This window comes from Balaenoptera borealis (genome assembly GCF_965194805.1).
Source record: "Balaenoptera borealis genome assembly, chromosome: 1".
Lineage (NCBI taxonomy): Eukaryota > Metazoa > Chordata > Mammalia > Artiodactyla > Balaenopteridae > Balaenoptera > Balaenoptera borealis.
Window position 1 is genome coordinate 81,351,010 of NC_138860.1, and position 17,973 is coordinate 81,368,982.

The 17,973-nt window shown below is 54.6% G+C and overlaps 1 protein-coding gene across 9 annotated transcripts in view; it reads left to right on the forward strand.

Moving 5' to 3' along the window:
• The window catches only part of ARHGEF2 (Rho/Rac guanine nucleotide exchange factor 2), a 41,982-nt gene that overhangs the window by 11,351 nt on the left and 12,658 nt on the right, over positions 1-17,973 (forward strand). Inside the window, exons 4-8 of one of the 9 annotated variants that reach the window (XM_082344215.1) lie at positions 94-133; positions 1,350-1,443; positions 14,513-14,657; positions 16,868-16,935; positions 17,276-17,339. In XM_082344215.1, coding sequence (XP_082200341.1) covers positions 94-133; positions 1,350-1,443; positions 14,513-14,657; positions 16,868-16,935; positions 17,276-17,339 — 411 coding nt within the window. Of the gene's footprint in view, positions 1-93; positions 134-897; positions 1,057-1,349; positions 1,444-6,163; positions 6,359-6,545; positions 6,682-14,248; positions 14,303-14,512; positions 14,658-16,867; positions 16,936-17,275; positions 17,340-17,973 lie in introns of those variants that run through there. The other 8 variants (XM_082344218.1, XM_082344217.1, XM_082344219.1 and 5 more) reach the window with 8 other exon arrangements.

Sequence of the window (17,973 nt, forward strand, 5' to 3'; positions counted from 1 at the left end):
AACCTGATCCAGGTGGAGGGGGTTGGGGAGGCAGCCCTGGGCGCCTTTGTCTGGCTTTAGCTGGACACCTCACGTCTCCTTTTGTGTTGGCAGGGAATTTGTCCCAGTCCTCTGCCGCTGACCTCAGCCAAAGGTGAGTTTGGGGGACACAGAGCCCTTCAAAGCCCTAGATGGGGGAGGGACAATGGGACTGGGCCCTGGGTTTTGTAGCCCCAAGGGTCTCTGTTTCCTGAAACATTGTTCCCCTGAACGTTTCTTATGAAAGACCTCCAAATATCCTTCTACCTGCGCTGCATAGAATTCCCCTTCTTCTCATTGGCTGGGGAAGGCTAAGAAGGTTCCCGGTAGCTCCATGGGATGAAGAAGAAATCAGGGAAAGAAAAGGAGTATATAGACCCCAGGGTGTCTGTTAAATAAGAGAGTGGAGGTTGACTGCTGTTGTCAGTGTCAGAAAAGTGAGCAGGCAGATTGGCTGCTGCACAATCTTAGGGAGAGACGGTGACCAAGGACCATGGATCAGCTTTGGATAGCTGAGATAATTGACCAATGGGGAGTGGCCCTGAGGAGAGCTGGGCACGGGCTGTAGCGCCCCAAGGGGAGAGGGCAGGGGCTGAAGGCATATTGTTCAGGAATCGAGGTGGAGGCTGGGAGATTTACATAGTATCTATGTAAATAAGCACGCAAAATCAGCACCTGTTTATTTGGCTCCTACAGCTGAAGCCTGATTAGAGTGGGTCAGCCCTCTAAGACAGTGTGGGTGTGTGAGCTAGTAATGGGCCCTTTAAGATATCAAGCTCTGATTTGTGGTCCTGAAAATCTCTAGCTGACACATCCTCCTGGCTCTGGGTTTGGGATTAGCTCATGGGATGGGGCTGATGAAATCCCAGGAAATTCAGTCCTTATTGGCGTTAGGCCCAGAGGCCCTTTCCAAACAGCAGGGAGGGTCGTACACAGGACTCTTGTTTTGTGAGGGGAAAACGTCCCCTTGGAGAGCCCCCCTCCCCGTATCATTTCCGTTGGGAAGCAGCATGAAAGAGGAGATTGGGCCTGGATTAGGTAGGAAGGGGGAGTCTGTATTTATCTGGGAGGAGCCTGGAGTTTTCCTCATAAATAGAAGGGCCTGGGAAACTGTAGTGACCATATCTAGGAAATCCCAGGAGGTAGGGGAGTGGGAGCCTCTTTCTCCCGAGTCCTTCCTCTCTCTTCCTCACCCTTCTCTCAGTCTTTCCCCCGGATCTCCCCATTCTCTCTCCCCTGGTCATGGCACTGCATCCACCATATCTCTGGGAGTATCTTGTTCTTTTCCAGCTCCGTCTCCATCTCTTCACGTCTTCTTTTTCTCTCTGCAGCTGCAGCCAACTGGAAGGGGGCTCAGGCACCTGGGCAGGCTCCTCCCTGCGACGGACCCTCAGCTTCATCTTGGGCATGACCGGAAAGGCCAAGGTAGGAGTTGGGGAAGCAGGAGGCCCGGGACCCACTGCCCTCCCCAGTTCCCTTCCCCTCCACCTCACCGTCCGCTCCCCTCCCCCTCCCTGTCCGCTCCCCTCCCCAGCTTCCCCTGCTAGGCAGAGACTCAGGGTAATGGTTCAAGTTTTAAGGGAACATGGTATATCTCCCAGTCTCCCTCCTTCTGTCCCAGTAAATCACCTTTCCTCTGCTTTCCCTGTGTCTCCAGCTTAGCAGCCAGCTGTAGACAGCTGGAAGGGGAGATGGGCCAGGAGCCTCAGAAGCTGAGGAGTGGCCTAGCCCTCCCTCTCTGGAGACCCCACATAGCTGAGAGGTGGGCAGCCGAGATCTTAACCATCGGGCATAATAATCATAATAATTACAGCAATACTTTTTACTTCTTCAGAGAGTATTCGGGTTTGCAAAGTGCTTTTACACTCATAATTTTATGGGTGGATATGGCAGCTGAAGGAGTTGAAATGAGACCATAGGCAGAGTGGAAGCCAGGAAAGTGTATGATTGTGGAAGCGCGTGCACACCGTACCAGGGGGGCCACGTGCAGTTCCGACCCCAGGAAGGTGAAGGCACGTTGCTCTCTTCCTTATTACCATCCCCCCGGCTCTGGTGAAACTAGGAGCTCTGCCTGCTGCTTGAATTCATTTCCACTCTCTTCATTTACTGGCAGAATGAGCCATTCCCCCCTTTTCCTCTCCTGGCTTCCCCAAGCATGCATGTACTTTCCCACCGGGGTGGCTCCTGAACATTGAGAGAAACTCCAGGCAAGACATCATCAGATTCACCTGGAAGCACCACGGGATTCTCACCCAGTAAGGTTACCTGGGCTCCTCCTGGCCCCGCCGGCAATGCCAGCGCTCTCTTCTCTGCCAGCCTTTCAGCCAGGATTCTCCTTCCTCTGGGTGGGCAGGGAGGGCAGAAAAAGAATCAGGTTCTCAGCTCCTTCTCGTTGCAGGCCGCAGGCGGGGAGCTGAAGCGTGAGATCAGGCAGTCTGAGAGCAGGGCGAGGTGGGCACAGTGAGGCTTCTTCTCTCCTGTGGAGGGGAGCAGAGCTCTCTAGAGAACAAAGCCAACACCCAGACCTTGGGTCTGACTCCCTCTCCCCACAGCCTCTCTGTTCAGGGTAGGAGAGTCTGACAGCAGAATCACACTCTTTTCCTGCAGTGGGAATGGTAGAGGAAGTCGGTGCTGTCTAGGGGCCATCCAGATCCCAGTTGGTCCGCATTTGCCCGCCCTTGGCCTAGCAGTTTGGTGAGGGGATGAAGGAGAAAGTGGGCAGAGACTGAAGCCCAGACAGCTAGCAGAAAAGAGCTAGCATCGTCAGGACATTGTCCCAGTCGCCTTTCCTTACTAGGACTCTTGTTCTGTCTTCCTGTTTCCCTCTCTGTCATCTCCTGGTCCATCTTGCTTCCACCCTCATGAATGTGTGTGCTTGAGTCACTAAATCTCTTCTTCCCCCTCCTCCCAGCTCAGGATAGGGGCCATTAGCAGGTAAACACCAGGGGTGGGGGTGGAGAGAAGCTCAGTCAAGCAGTGAGAGAAGGAAGTAGCTTATTCCTTCCTATTTGACTAGCATTGTAGAGTTGACAAAACACTTTTCCAGAGGTCATCTCATTTAATTCTTATAACACTCTGGCAAAGATAAATATTTTAATCTCTGTGTTTTGTTTTTAAAGCTCTTATTTACATTTGTTATTATTTTTAAAATTAATTAATAACTTATTTATTTTTGGCTGCATTGGGTCTTCTTGGCCATGCGCGGGCTTTCTCTAGTCGTGGCGAGCCGGGGCTACTCTTCATTGAGGTGCGCAGGCTTCTCACTGCAGTGGCTTCTCTTGTTGCAGAGCATGGGCTCTAGGCGTGCGGGCTTCAGTAGCTGTGTCTCGCAGGCTCTAGAGCACAGGCTCAGTAGTTGTAGCGCACGGGCTTAGTTGCTCCGCAGATGTGGGATCTTCCCGGACCAGGGTTCGAACCCATGTCCCCTGCATTGGCAGGTGGATTCTTAACCACTGCACCACCAGGGAAGCCCCTTAATCTCTGTTTCATAGACAAGATAACTTAGAGACTAGGTTACTTGCCCAAGATCCCACAGTTGGCAAAAGGTGGAGCTGTATTACAAACCTAGAGCCTTGACTATATATTGTTGTCTCTGCTTCTGTCAGTAAACCTACGTAACAGTTTATCCCCTCTCTTCGCTTCTTCCACCATTTCTGATGGATGGCCATTGGAGTCAATAATGCCTTAATCATCTGCTCCCAGAATACACAAGGTCCAAAGTAATAAGAAGAAAAGCAAACCTCCTCCTGGGCACTGTAGGACTTGGGCCCAGGTATCCCTGTGGCTTTCTCTGCTCACCTACTGGCCAAGATCCTGACAACCAGATTCTTCCCTGGGATGGCCTCCCTACTCCTGAAATGTGGGGGACATATCTGTCAAGTTAAAGGAGCTAAAGAAAGTGGTGGCTACTTTTAGATTCTGGCAGAAATTAGGGTTGGCTTTTGTTTTTGTGTATCTAAAAATATAATTTCTGAAAATCTGGGCGGCATCACTGGATAGGAGGAGCAGGGATTGGGATGAAAATGGTTTGGAAGGGGCAGGGGATGCCAAGGAGAAAGGAAAAGGGTTCACTGTTCCAGAGGATACAGAAAATGGAAATTAAGTCAAGCTGCAGGCCTAGCTCACTGAAAGCACAGGTGTTCTTAAAGGTAGACCGGTTTCCTTTACCCACCCCGCAAGTCCCCTTCCTTACTACTCATCTCTTAAGAGGAAGAAGAGGGCATAGGGTGAGAGGCAGGGTAACAAAGAGCAGATCGGTGGAAAGTATATTGAAGATTGGGGTAGGAGACAGAAGAGGGTTGGAAGATTAAGTCCTCTCCTTTCATAGAGACTGTCTACGTTGAGTTTGGGGACTGAGATCCTTCAGATAACTCTGGGATTCAGGTCCTGGGATTATTGGGTATCCAGACTGGAGTTTGGCCCTTTAAGATTCCATCCTTAGCTTGAAACACCCTCCCACCCCAGGCCTGGGAGAAAAGCCGAGGTCTCAGCCTACCCCTTGTCTCAGGGCCCCTAGTGGGTGGAGCCCTGAGGCCAGGATTCTGGCTTCTGGCGGTCTGTTTTTAAATTTAGTACATTCCTCAGCCCTGGCTGCCCACTGGGGGGAGGTAAGTCTGGGGTTCTGGGCCCAGGAACCTCAAGACTGCTGGTTTGGGGGAGTTCCTAGGGCCTTCCTGTAGGTCTCCCCTGCAGGTACAAGCCTGGGTAAGTCAGCCTCCCTCATGGCCCTGGGAAAGTCCTTTCTGCTTTCTAATTTCCATCCAGCCTAGAGCTGGGCATGGTTATTTTCTCTCCTTTTTTTCTGGTTTTTGCTATATAAGGATCCTAAACAGGGGAATGGGTGAAGAAGGAGGTGAAGGAGTTGCTAGGCAGGAGGGGAAGCCAGAGGAGCAGTGTGGTGGTGAGGAGCCCAACTAGCTCAGCCAGTGGTAAGGCAGTGGAGCCCAAAATAGTGGCAGAGGCTAAAATTGGCACCTACAAGAGTGCTGAGCTGGGCTTGAAACCTGCAGCCAGGCCCTACTGCTGAAACCGGGCAGGGAGCCGCTGGGTCTGGGTTGGGCCTCCTCTCCCTCCCTCCTTCCTCCACACCTTTGGGGACCAGAAATCAGGCAGGACCCTGCAAACATAAGATGCTCTGTCCCAGGACTCTCTATACTTCTCTTTCTCCCAGAGACATGGGAGACCCTGAGAGGCAGAAATGAACTTCAATGTTAGTGATTATAATTAGAGTGGAGGAGGAATTTTCCCCAAAAGGTGGAGGTTGCCTCAGGCTGGGGCAAAGTGTCCAGAAAGAATGTCCCACTCCACCCCTTCTTCTTGTGGAGAGACTGGCCAAACTCCAACTGTCCCTGACTGGGGAAGGCTGGTTGCTTGTCTTTTGGTTCTGGCCTAACTTGCAACAGAGGGAACTGGGGTTAGACACAAGGAAGGACTTCCTCAGCTTTTTAGTCTTCTGTAACAGTGGCAAATTCCTCCCCTCCACCACCCCAGTAGTCATCGGAGGCAGAGGTAGGAGGGAAGAGGATGGGCCGAGGGCGGTCTTGTAAGGCCCCAGAGAGTTGGGGGCTTGTGGAAGAATGCTCTCCTCTCAGATTCTTCAACCTCCAGGAGTGAATCTTCCCTTTCAGGCCCTCTAAAGATCCACCCTTTAGTTCCCCTTTGATTTCTCCGCCCTCTCCCCACGCCTGCCCCCAATCGTAAAAGGGGTCGGCGGCTCTGGCCTGCTTTGATGGGCCCCGAAGGCCAGGAAGGAACTGGTCCCGGGTTCCCTGGAGAGCTGGGGGCGGCTGGAATCCTCCGGCCCGCGGGTCTTTCTAGACTGCTGGACTGCGGAGGGGGAGGAGGAGGGGAAAGGGAAGACCAGGGGTTGGGTGAGGGCTGCGAGGCGGGCCAGGGTGGGTTTTAGGAAAACCGAAGCCAGGAGGCGGGCGTCTGGGGTTAGAGGCGCCCGGCGCTGGAGGGCAAACAGGCAGAGGGGCCCTGCAAGCTAGTCCACGGCCCCCTGTACTCGTGCCAGCCGCCCCTCCACGGACCGAGGCGTCCCGTCCGGCGCTCGGCACCCGCCCTCCCTCCGCCCCGCCTCCCCCCTTCCTGAGCTCGGGCGGGGGTGGAGACTCGGGTTTGAGGAACTGGCGCTGGGTGCCGGGCGAGGGGAGTCAGACTTCCTGTCCCCAAGACCGACGCGTGCGGGTCGGACCCTTCCCCCGCCCTCCCCCCAAAACAGCCGGACGCCAGGGTCCGCGCCGCGTCCTCCTGGGCTCCACCCCCCCACCGGATTATGTCTCGGATCGAATCCCTCACACGGGCGCGGATCGACCGGAGCAAAGAGCTGGCCAGCAAGGTGGGCTCTGAAACCCCTGTCCCTCTCGCCCGCGGTCCTCAGGGCGCCCTTCGATCCCCGGCACCCGCAGCGCCCCCGGGTCTCCCCGCCTGCTTTCTGGGCGCCAAAATCGGGCGGAGCGTCGGCCGGGAACGCGGCGGGACGGGGTGGGTGGGGACTGTGAGTGAGTGGGGAGGGGGCTGGGGGAGCAGTAGACGCGACCCGCGCCTCCAGCTCCGCGCAGATTCTCTGCCGGGATCCCGGGAGCCAGCGGACCTGGGGTTTAGGGGCTTCCGATCTGGCGGGACCGGGTGTTTTGGGCCGCGTGAAAGAAAGTTGCTCCGGTAAGGGACAGAGCGGGAAGAGGAAGGTGTGTGTGTCGGGGGGTGGGGGCGGCGAAAGCTCTCCGGAACCCCCTCCGCCAGGGTCCCACCGGGTTGCTCTCGGTATCCCCCCACTCTGCCGTCGCTGGCTTGGTCGTTCCCTCTTTGTCCCCGCCATCCGGCGGAGGGGGTGGGAGGGGGTGGTTTCCCGGCTTCCTCCCACCATCACCACCACCATCACCACCCCTCCGAGACAAAAGTCAGCTCCTCCTCTCCTCGCAGATGGACTTTCCAGCTGTGATTCAGTTCTTCTCTCTGGTGGGCGGGTGACTGGGGTCAGGACAGCTTAGGGACGGCTCACTTCCCCCCAAGGCATCACCCTCAGGTGAAGGGAGCAGAGGTCTTTGTGTAGCTAGGAGCCTTTCTTCCATCCTTGGGGCCCAGAGCACCCCTGTTCCTGAAACACAGAGGGTCCCCCCATCCCTTTTTGCCCCACCAGCTTCCAAGCTCCTTGTCCTTGCAGCCTGAAACAACCTGAAACCTTTAGGCTGACCCACTTGGCACTGTGCCCTCGTCCCTCCTCCCCACCCCAGCTCTCTTAACTCTTAATCTTGGGACTGTTCACCTACCATTTCAAGAGTCTGGATGTATAATTACCCTAGCCCCCACCCCTATCTTGAGCTCTTGGCCACTCCTTTCCAAGTATCCTTTATTTCTGCCTTTGTACCCAGGCCCACTCCCAAAGGCCATGACCTCTCCACACCTCAGCCCCCAAGAAATGATGAAGCTGACTTGTAGGTGAATAAATGAGAGCTGGGAGGAAGGTGGTGCATGCAGACAGCACCTCCCAGCTGCTCAAGGCACCCACACTGTACCCATTATGGGAAAGGCCAAGACCCAGTCCATAGCTGGTTTAACCTCTGGCCTCTTTCCAATCCCAGTGTCCTGCCCTGGCACGCAGCCTATGCTGATCACCATCACCTTCTTCAGGCATGGGAGCAGTACCCTTTCGGAGTCCTCAGAGATGGTGGAAACCCCTTCCCACACTTCCCTCCTAGCTCCTAGCCTGGCTACCTATCTAGAGGCTAAGTTGGGAGAGGTTCCATCCTGGAACTTTTCCTTAGGGGGTTGGGATAAGGTTCTGCTAACAGGAAAGCAACTGAGGATTTGGGTAGGGCTTAAGACAAACAGAGGGTCAGAGGAGAGATGGCTGAAGTGCAGTGGAACAGTGGGGTGGCAGACAGGCTCTTCTCAACCCTGCGCCAGGCCAGGCCCCAGCTATGAAAGTCTGTTTATTTTTCAACCGTTTGAGCTGAGACCCTGGAGCAGAGCCAAGGGGGGTGGAGAGGTTTTTTGAAACCACGGAAATTTGGTTCCACCCTAAAAGGGAAAGCCATGGGGGCACCGGCGAGGGGCAGACCTGGAGAGGGGCTATAGACAGGGGTTCTGGGAAGGTAGATACTCGGGTCCTTTTTGCGTTACTGGGAGGAGTTGGGGAGCCAGATACCTGGGTCCTCATGCCTTTTTTTTTTTTTTGGTAGCTGGGGGGACTGGGAATCTAGAAGCTTGGCTTTTTCTGTCCTGGGGCTGGCCTTGGTTTGGGGGGGTTTGGGAATCTGACTGGGGGTGGGGATGTGAGGGGGCGAGTGGGTAGATCTGAGAGGGCAGAGAGGCCACTGGAGGAGGTTGGTTGTCAGTTTGGGCTGGTCGGAAGGGGAGGGCCACCTCCGGAAAGCTGTGGTTACAGAAGGGGGGAGTTGATTCTTAGCCAACAAACCCTGGATCCCCTCTTCCCCCTCCCCCAAACACACCAGCTGTCTCCTTTCTTTTTATACTGCGGTGGGAAGTAGAGGGGGGCCGCTGGAAACGAGATAATTTGAGGAAGATGGTCTCCCCTGCTACCTATGTGGGGGGATGGTTCAGAGCTATGTCCTGATCCCCCCCCCACCCCATTCCTTGCCTTCCTCCGCGGGACCTCCTTGAAGTAGGAGGAATTTAAGTCGAACCTGTCCCTTCCTCCCACCCTCCTAGAATCTTTCTGTGCAGCTCCCCCTCCTCATGCCTCCTCTCTCTTTTCACTCCATTTCTATTCTTTCAGGCTATCTTCAGTCCTCCACCCCCTCATTCTCTCTGCTCTACTTCCTACCTCCATAGGCCCCAAACCCCAGAGGTCCCTTTCTCTCTTTTATCCCCTGTTCCTCCCTCCCTCCTCCCCCCCAAACCCTAACTGTCTCCTCTCTCAGAACAAAGGGTCCTTTCCTGCCTAAGAGGGGGCAGGGGCCAGAGGATCAGGGATGGCCCTGGAGGCTAGGGAGGTCTCCCTGGAATCTCAAGGACCCCAGATTTGGAGTGTGGTGGGGAGAGAGGAGAGAGACTGTTTCTTTGTTCTGAGTGTTGGAGAGGTGGCTGGCTTTGTGTGCAGGACTAGAACTGGAGCCGGGGAAGAGGGCTGGGGGAGCCCTGGAGGGAGCTGAGAGTGCTGGCAGGTTGGGGGGGAAGTTGAATTGGGGGTCTCCCGGGAGGCTGAGACTTTTGGGGGAATAGGAAAAGATTCTAGGGGCCTTTCTTGGAGGTTAGGGAAAGAGCTGAGGGGAGGGGGAGAAGCAAGGATGGGGGAAGGGAGCCAAAAGCTTAAGGAAGTCACTGAGTGACTGCAGGGGGTTGGATGCTGCCTAGAGAAGGACCTGCCAGGGCTGCCCGAGGGATTTAAGGAGGGGTCCAATCTTAGTCCCTCTGACTTCCCCGGAACCCTGAGCTTGGAGTCGGGGAGGGGACAGATCTGAAGAAATGAATCCCATGCGTGCACATGACCTGTATGTTGGTGTGCGTGTGTGTCTGTGTCGGTCTGCCTGTCCCCAGATGCTCTGTGTCACTGTTTTGAATTATGGTCACCAAAGTAGGGGGCTCACTGCACTCTGGATGCGAGGAAGTAGTTCCATTCTTAGCTTCAGTCTGTGCTTTGAAGTATCATCTAGGCGCTTGAGGGAGCAGATTGGTCATGGTTCCTGGAGCTGGTCAGAGAAATGGCTGAGAGGAACTGGCTGGACCCTTCTGGGTTTGTTTATGTCTCCTTGGGGGAGGGTGGGGGAGGGGCTGCAGGCAGCAGCTGCCCCCCTCCCAACTCAGCCGGCCTGCCCTGTGCCAGGAGGGCAGGGAGTCCTGGCACAGCTATTGTTCGCCTGCACAAATGCCCGTCTGTTTGCATCACTCCCCCCTCCGTCTCTGCTTGTCTTTCTCTCCTGACCCGACAGGTGTGGCCGGGTGGAGGGGGGGCTAGGGTGGGGTCCAGGATCCCTGGGTCTGAGGGTAGCCCGACTTTATTCCCTATGGTCCTTAGCACCCCTCTTCTGCTTCACCAGTGTGCCCACCCCCATTGTCCGGTGTCTCATCTTCATTCATCAGGCAAGCGTTTATTAAGTGCCTTTGTGTGTTCAGTGATGTCTTTTTGTGTTATGTTTCTGGCTTTGGCGTTAGCGTTTCCGTTTGGCCGCCTTCTCCTTAGCCTCCTGCCTTTATCTTGTCTGTGGAAGCTCATAAAGGAAGCAGAGCCTGGCTGAGACCATCCCAAGCCCTCTTCTCAGTCCCATTGCCAGGAACCCTCTCTCTCCTCTTTTCCCAGCCTTAGAGCCCATCCCTCATGACTCAGTGCCCCTTGCAGCCTATGACTCTGAACCTCTGCTATCCAGGGCCTAAGCCACAGATGACTGGAAACCCAGTGGAACCCTCCGAGGGCCTTCTGGTCCCTAAACAAAGGGCCTGGACAGAGGCTGCGCCACCTTGGGGAAGGGGCTGCTGCCACTTGCAGTTGGAGCAGAGGTCATTCTGAGCACCACGTGACTTCTCCAGAGGTCTTGGTTTGGACATACCCAATGGAGGAACAAGGACAGCTGAGAGCTTAGACTTTGCTTGGAGAGGCTCTTACTCTTCTGGGTTGGCTCCGCCATCCTCTGCTGCCCGCCTGGGAACAGAAAGCCGAAGTCCAGGCTTTGGCATTCCTTGGGCTTCACGTATGTCACTGTTTTCCTCATCTCTCGGCCTGGGAGACAAAATACGGAGAAAGGGGAGACTGCCTCTGTTCTATGAGCCTTTGAGCCACCAGCCTCAATGTCCTCTGCCATTCGCCTAGTCTTTCTTTCCCCAAAATGACCAAGATCTGGGATGACAGTGGAAGGAAGGTTTGGGTTGGTCTTCTTCTGACTTTCAGAGGATACCATCTGGTCCTAAGAAGTTCAGAGGAATCAGGAGAAAAGGTCTGGGAGGAGGGAGAAAAGAATAAACAAGAGAGGAGGAGACCAGAATTCCCTGGTGGTCCAGTAGTTAGGACTCCGTACTTCCACTGCAGGGGGCACAGGTTGGATCCCTGGTCAGGAAACTAAGATCGCACAAGTGCGAGGTGCAGCAGGGAAAAAAAAAAAAAGAGAGAGAGGAGGAGATTGAAAGCTCTGAAGCTCTGATAAGGAATGAGGGGATCCTTAGGGTAGAGGCAAGGGTGCTGCTGGGACCCCTTGTCTTGGTGTCTATCCATCCACCCATCCTTCTTTTCTTCCTTTCTTTCTAAACATGTATTAAGTGGCTGTTGTATACCAGCCATTGTGCTAGGTGCTTTCCTGTGCTTTATTCATTTATTGTGTAGCAATAGCAAGAAAGACTTTCTGTGAGGATTTGTGAGAAAGCAAGACTCTGGACACTGGACAGTAGAGGACCGAACCAAGCAGGAAGGGCCACTGAGTGTTGGGGTGGGTGTTGTGGATTGCAGAGTAATGGCCGCTTTTCTTGGTGGACAGATGGGGCCATGAAGGTGAGGGGCTGTCCCGCTGGCGGTTGGGCGGGTAACTGGGATGATCTTAAGAATATCTGGAAAGAGTAGGACAGAGAACCAAACAAACCCATTCACTCCGTCTCTGGAGCAGGCACCCCTGGTGAGCAGGCCCTGTGTCCTTCTAGCCTCACCAGCCTGAGCCCTGGGGCGGGTGCGGACTGCCTCCAGGACAATAGCGCTAGGCAGTGCCAGGGCCGCTTGCTGCTGGGCAGTGTCCGTGTTGGGATGTGCTGCTGCTGCCCACTGCTGGCCCACCTAGAGCGAGGGTCACTTGGAGAGAGGGTGAGTGTTGAGAGGTGGGGGAGCCTGGGCCCAGAGTAGCTGGGTCGTCTGTGGGATGTTGATGCCAGAGAGACTCTGTTCTCTGGCTGCCCCTAGTTCTCTCCCTCCCTTTCCCCCGCTTCTTTGCCAGGTGAGAGCTCCTGGAGGCCTGAGGGCAGAGGGAAGAGGTCAGGGGAGGGGAGTGGGAGTTGTAGCAGCCCTAGGGCAAATCTGCAGGACTGCCCATTTGGGAGTTGACCCTGATTCAGACATGTTGCTCTTTTTACTTTATTTTTTGAAGTATAGTTGATTTACGATATTATATTAGTTTTAGTAGTTTTACAGATTATATATAATCCATTAAAGTTATTACAAGGTGACAGTTATAAATCCCCATGCTATATAGTACATCCTTGCTGCTTATCTGTTACTGTTTTGTTTTGTTTTTATTTTTGGCCACGCTGCGTGCCTTGCGGGATCTTAGTTCCCTGACCAGAGATTGAACCCGCACCCTCAACAATGAAAGCGTGGAGTCCTAACCACTGGACCACCAGGGAATTCCCTGATTATCTATTTTATACATGGTAGTTTGTGTCTCTTAATCCCATACCCCTAATTTGCCCCTCCCCATGTTGCTCTTTCAATATGATTTTCACGTTTTTTTGCTTGCTTACTTTTAATTCAAACATAGTAAGTCCTCAAACTTTTTTATTTGTGTCATAGAGAAGGTTGGGAGAGCAGGAGAGGAGAAGAGAAGGCAGACTATAGGGCAGTAAGAAGAGCTATTTGGACTTGAACTTTGAGATCCTATAAAAGCTGTTATTCAGGGGAGGATTTGATCTCCTAAAGAACTATAATTTGGAGCAGGGCAGATGGAGGTTAGACTAAAGGGAGAATTTTCTAGTGGTCCAGATAGGTAGGTACCAGAATAGAAAAAGGGAGGTTAGAGTTAAAAGTTGGTGAGCTTTCTTGACAAGGTCTAGGAGGAGGAGGGCAGGGAGAGGCCAAGGGCAGTAGAAGAGAAGCAAGGGTGAAAAAGGGGCAGCCAAGGTGGGAGGCCATGTGGGAGAGGAGGGAGGCCAGGGGATGGGAAGGAGACTATGATATAGGAAGAGGAGGAGGATGGGAGGAGAGGAGAAAAGAAAAATGGATGATTGGGTGGGAAATGACCTGAAGACCTAGGCTCTGCTCATCGTCAGATGAACCTGGAGCTTCTGAGGGTAAGCGGGAGAGAGAAGGATCTTGGGCTACCAGGAAGCCCTGAGACCCTAGGGCATCGTAGTCCAGTGCCCTCTGGCCCCTGTGCTGTTGACTCAGCCCGTTCACACTTCCCTTTTCTACGCTCACACCAGGCCAGTGTGTCTCTTCCCCTCCCCCACCTCTTAACTGCTAGTGTGGCTTCAGCTGAGAGTCAGGACTGGGCACCCAAGGTCCAGGCTGAGGATTCTCCTCTGAGTTTTGTTTCACTGCCCTGGGGCCCCAGACAGTGTCCTCTGACTTGGGGCTCATTACCCTCAGCCTCAGCCATCAGGATCTCGCTCTTCGCTTTCTGAGAGGCAGGGAATCCTTGGAGGGAGTGGTCTTGCCAGCTCCTCTTCCTGCTGTCAGTCCTCTAAGAGTGGAGGGAAAATCAGGGATCTGAGGTGACCACTGAGGAGGGTCCTGGAATAGGTGGAAAGCATGGTGTCCCATCTTCTCATCTCCTCAGTTTCAGGGAAAGCTCAGGGGCTTGAGAAGGGACAGAAAGAGGTCAGGGAGTATCACTTGACCTGCAGAGGTCAGGGGGAAGCAGGAGAAGAGAAAGCTGATGGGAAATGCCAGCCTCTGAGGTTCTGTGGAAGGGCCCAGAGAGTGTGCCCCATCTCGATGGAGACCAGAGCAGGAGGAACCGACATTGCCGCTGGAGGATGGAGGGTAGATGCCAGAAAGGACTTCCTAGACTAATTGGGTGAGGAGGAATAAGGGAGATATCCTAGGTTTTGGAGGGTAGCATGAGAGGGATAAAAGTTAGACTGCAGAATAGACTTCCTGCTGGGAATGAGACCTTGGTGGCCCAGTTTCCTTTCTTAAAGATCCCAGAGAGGACAAGTGACCGGAGACTGAAACCAGGCTCCTCCTGCCTCGAGGTTAGCAGGGGACACGCTGCCTCCCACAGAGAGGCCCCGTGTACCTTGGCTGAGCAGATGTGGAAGAGTCAGAGGTTTGGGACCCTGACCTCTGGTTGGGGGTGGCAGTGGAGGCATTCTGCCCCCTTCAGCCAATCTAATAGGGGATCTCCTGCCCCCCACTGTGACTGCCACTGCCACGGAGATAGCGGCTCCAACACTGGTTGTCATGGTTATAAGAGGAGCTAACTCCCATAGATTTGAAAGCGCTGGTGAGCTGGCACCTTCTGCTTCGCCTGCTCTCCCCTCCTCTCTGCGCATCTTCCCCCGGCACAGAGAAGGGAGTACAGCAGCTCGGGGGCGAGCAGAGCTAGGGCTGGGAGGTGGAGTGAGGACGCGGAGGTCTAGAGCCGGGGAGATGAGCGGCAACAGGAGGCAGCCCAGCCGCAGGGGTCAGGTAGGTCAGGGGCCGACTCGGCCCTCGGGGCTGGCCTGGTCACTCCTGGACAGCTGCCTCTGACACAGCGCGGCAGGCTCTGCTTCAGGAAGTGGTGTGTTTCAGGCAGGCATTGCTCCCTTGCCTCTGCCCTCGGCCTGTGTCTCTGGACTCCTCAGGCACCCTGGCATCCTCCAGCCTCACTTCCTGTCTCTCTCGCCCCTTCTACAGACCCGGGAAAAAGAGAAAATGAAGGAAGCCAAGGACGCCCGCTATACCAACGGGCACCTCTTCACCACCATCTCCGTTTCGGGCATGACCATGTGCTATGCCTGTAACAAGAGCATCACAGCCAAGGAGGCCCTCATCTGCCCAAGTAAGTTGTTTGGACCCTGAATGTCACTCTGAGTCAGCGCCCACTGACCCTAATCTTTCTATCCATTCTTTTTACCTTGGATCCATAAGGATCACTCTCCTCTGTGAGCCCCCGCAGGGCCCAAATGCCAGGGCCAGATGCTTGATCCCTTTCTCCCTGTCCTCATGTCTAGGGGTAGTGGCAGTCAGAATATGTCCTAAGCAGGACTAGCTGGGGATATGGGGGAGGGGAGGCTGGGGTGGCTCCCCTTGCAGCTGTCGTCCGCTGGGTATCCCCCAGCTCCCTGAACAGCTGCTGAGGGTCAGGAGAACTGAGTGGAGAAGGAGCAGGAATGTTGTGTGTATGTGGGATGGGGGGGCGGAAATAGGGGAGCTGGGTGGGAAGCTGCTGGCCTTGCAGCTGTTCTGCCGATCTTCCTGGGCAGAACTGGGTGTTCAGGACTTCAGGGTCCCCGTGCCCCTTCCCTTTCTATTGACTGGGGGGAGCATGAAATCTCTAAATCTCTGCAGTTTGAAGCAGAGGATTAGGGATTAGGACCCCCGTGTCTCAGATTTCTAGTCTGACTGATACACAGTGAGAAAGAGAGAATATGGCAGCAATGTGTATGTTGGGGGAATAAGGATTAGATAGAACTCCTGACCTTCACCTACATCTAAGGGTAGTCCTGTATTTTGTAAGTACAAGCAACGAATTCTTCCTTCCCCAAGATGCCTACACGGAGGGCTCCTGCCCTGTCTACCCACCCCCCTCCGCACCCAGATTCATGGCAAAGAGCTGCTTCTGATTAACGCAGGACCGGAGGTGTTGTGGCCTACGGCGGAACAGAGGGACAAAAGCTTTAGCTTCTAAATCTCTATGGAAGCTGCGAAGGAACCCCAGAAAGAACCAGCGAGGCTTCCCTACTTCCTCACTGTTCAACTTAGAGTTATGAGGATGAGGAGGGAACCCCAATCTAGATCCCTCTAGAGACCTGACAGAATTCCCAATCTGGAAGCTTGTTGCCAGGGGAACCAGGGAGGCGGGCAGCAAGCGCTATTTTGAGAGCAGGTGGAAAGCGGAGGTTCGATCCAGAGACACTGGGTGCTGGGGGTAGGAGAAGGGAGCTCTCCGGGGGGGGGGGGGTGGACGCAGCTCCAGCCCCCACTTCTGTCTGCCCCTCTGCCCCACCCTGCTCGCCTTGTATTTGTGGAAGTAAGCACGGTGCTGGGTATTGTCTGAAGGAGTTAGCAGAGTTTCCGGTGTTGTTGGACGGGGGAGGGGAAGCTGGAGACGGCCAAGGGCTGTGAGGGCATGTTGGGGAAAGGGACGGCCAGTAGTCCCAGTGCCTAGGCTTAGCTACTCTTCCTTTCCTCTCCTCTTCTCTCCTACCCCATGGCAGGGTGGGGTGGGTGATGAGGGAGAAGCAGATGGAGTGTGGGAGCTGTGGGTTTACCTTACTTGGGGAACAAGACTCCCCGGGTCCGGAAGGGAGGCTGGAGTCATAGCAAGCATAGCTGAGCAGTGCAGAAGGCAGGCAGGCGTGTCGGGCAGGGGCAGGGCATGGCCTGTCCCCCGCTCTACCGCTGGATCCATCAGCCTTAGCACTGCTTAGGCCTAGCCAGAGTTTGTGGGCATGCGTATGGCTCAACAGGAAGTGCACAGACACTCCTGAGTTAAACCCCAGCTCTACCACTAGCTGTATGACCTCTGGCAGATGGTTTAACCTCTCCAGGAGACAGGATCCTCATCTATAAAATGAGGATCATTGAATCTACCTCAAGGGGTGGTTAGGATCAAGCTCAGGGGATGTTCATTTCCCCCTCTCTGCCCCTAGCTCCCATCCCAGCTGCTCCTGTGCCACCTTCTGTTCCGTGGGCGTCCTCTCTGCCATCTGTCATTCTCAACCACCTTTGTGCTTCTTGAGCTCATCTCTGGCAGCCAGTAACCCCTTCTTCCCTCTAGTCCACCTCGCAGGTCATCTCTGAGTCAGGATTGCCTACCCCTCCTGATGGCTTAATTGCGGTCCACACCTATACCCCCTCACTTCATCTCCTGCTTGAAGGAAGGGGGGAGGCGGGAGGAGAGGGACTGGGGTGCGGCGATGGCCGAGGAGTCTGGGAAGGGGGAGAGTCTCAGGCTGTGTGGCCATGGGGAGATGGGTGTCTGCATGTGGGTGTGTCCCCCCCGTACCACCTGGCCCTCCCGTCACCCTCTCTACCCCACCCTCCCAGCCTGCAATGTGACTATCCACAACCGCTGTAAAGACACCCTCGCCAACTGTACCAAGGTCAAGCAGAAGGTGAGATGGCAGGGAGGGCAGAGGGCTGGGGGAGAGGGTAGTGAGTGTGCGGTACCCTCATGCCTTTTCCGTTCATTCCTCACCCTGTGTTACTCAACCCCTCTCCTCACCAGGGGGCAGCCCAGACCCTCCACCCCAGGCCACAGGCCCTGCAAGAGGGGGCCAGCCTGTTGCTGTAGACACATCCCCTCAGCACTGGGCTCAGCCACCCTGATGCCCTTAGCCATCGTGCCAGCTTTCTCCCTAGGGGGCAGCCACCCAGCTCCTGCCCTGGGCCTATGGGGGTGACCCTAGGGTGACAGCTGTTCTTGGTGTCTCTCTCTTGCTCTCTGTCTCACAGCAACAGAAAGCTGCCCTGCTGAAGAACAACACTGCCTTGCAGTCTGTTTCACTTCGCAGTAAGAGTGAGTAGTGAGGATGCTGGAGCCCCCATAGGACCCTGGACCCCAGGCCTCTCAGCCCATGAGCTCTGCTGCCCCCCTGAGGTCGTTCCCTGGCACAGTGCCTTCCTCTCTTCAATTGGATGCTGTTGGTGGGGTCATAAGGGAGGTCCGGACTCTTGGGCTTAGGGGCAGGACAGGAGAATTCAAATGGGGACGAAGGCTTGGGATGGCTGGTCATCTGAGTCTGGTCACACCTTATATTATTATTATTAGTTATTTACACTGCACTTGGGAATGTTGGCAGAAGTTGTCAAGGGCCAATTCAGACAGATCTGGTGTAACAGAAAGAGCGTGGTGCTTAGTCAAAAAGACCAGAGTCTGTGTATGTATACGTATAGCTGATTCACTCTGTTATACGGCAGAAACTAACACAACATTGTAAAGCAATTATACTCCAATAAAGATGTTAAAAAAAAAAAAAAAAAAGACCAGAGTCCGAATCTCTGCTCAGCCATTAGCTGAGTCACCCCAGACAAGTCTCTTAACCGTCCTGAGCTGCAGATTGCTCACAGTCTTGTGGCGGGAAAGAGATAAGGCAAGAAAAGCTCTTTATAAACATTAAAAGTATTGCACAAACATACGGGTAGAATTACTG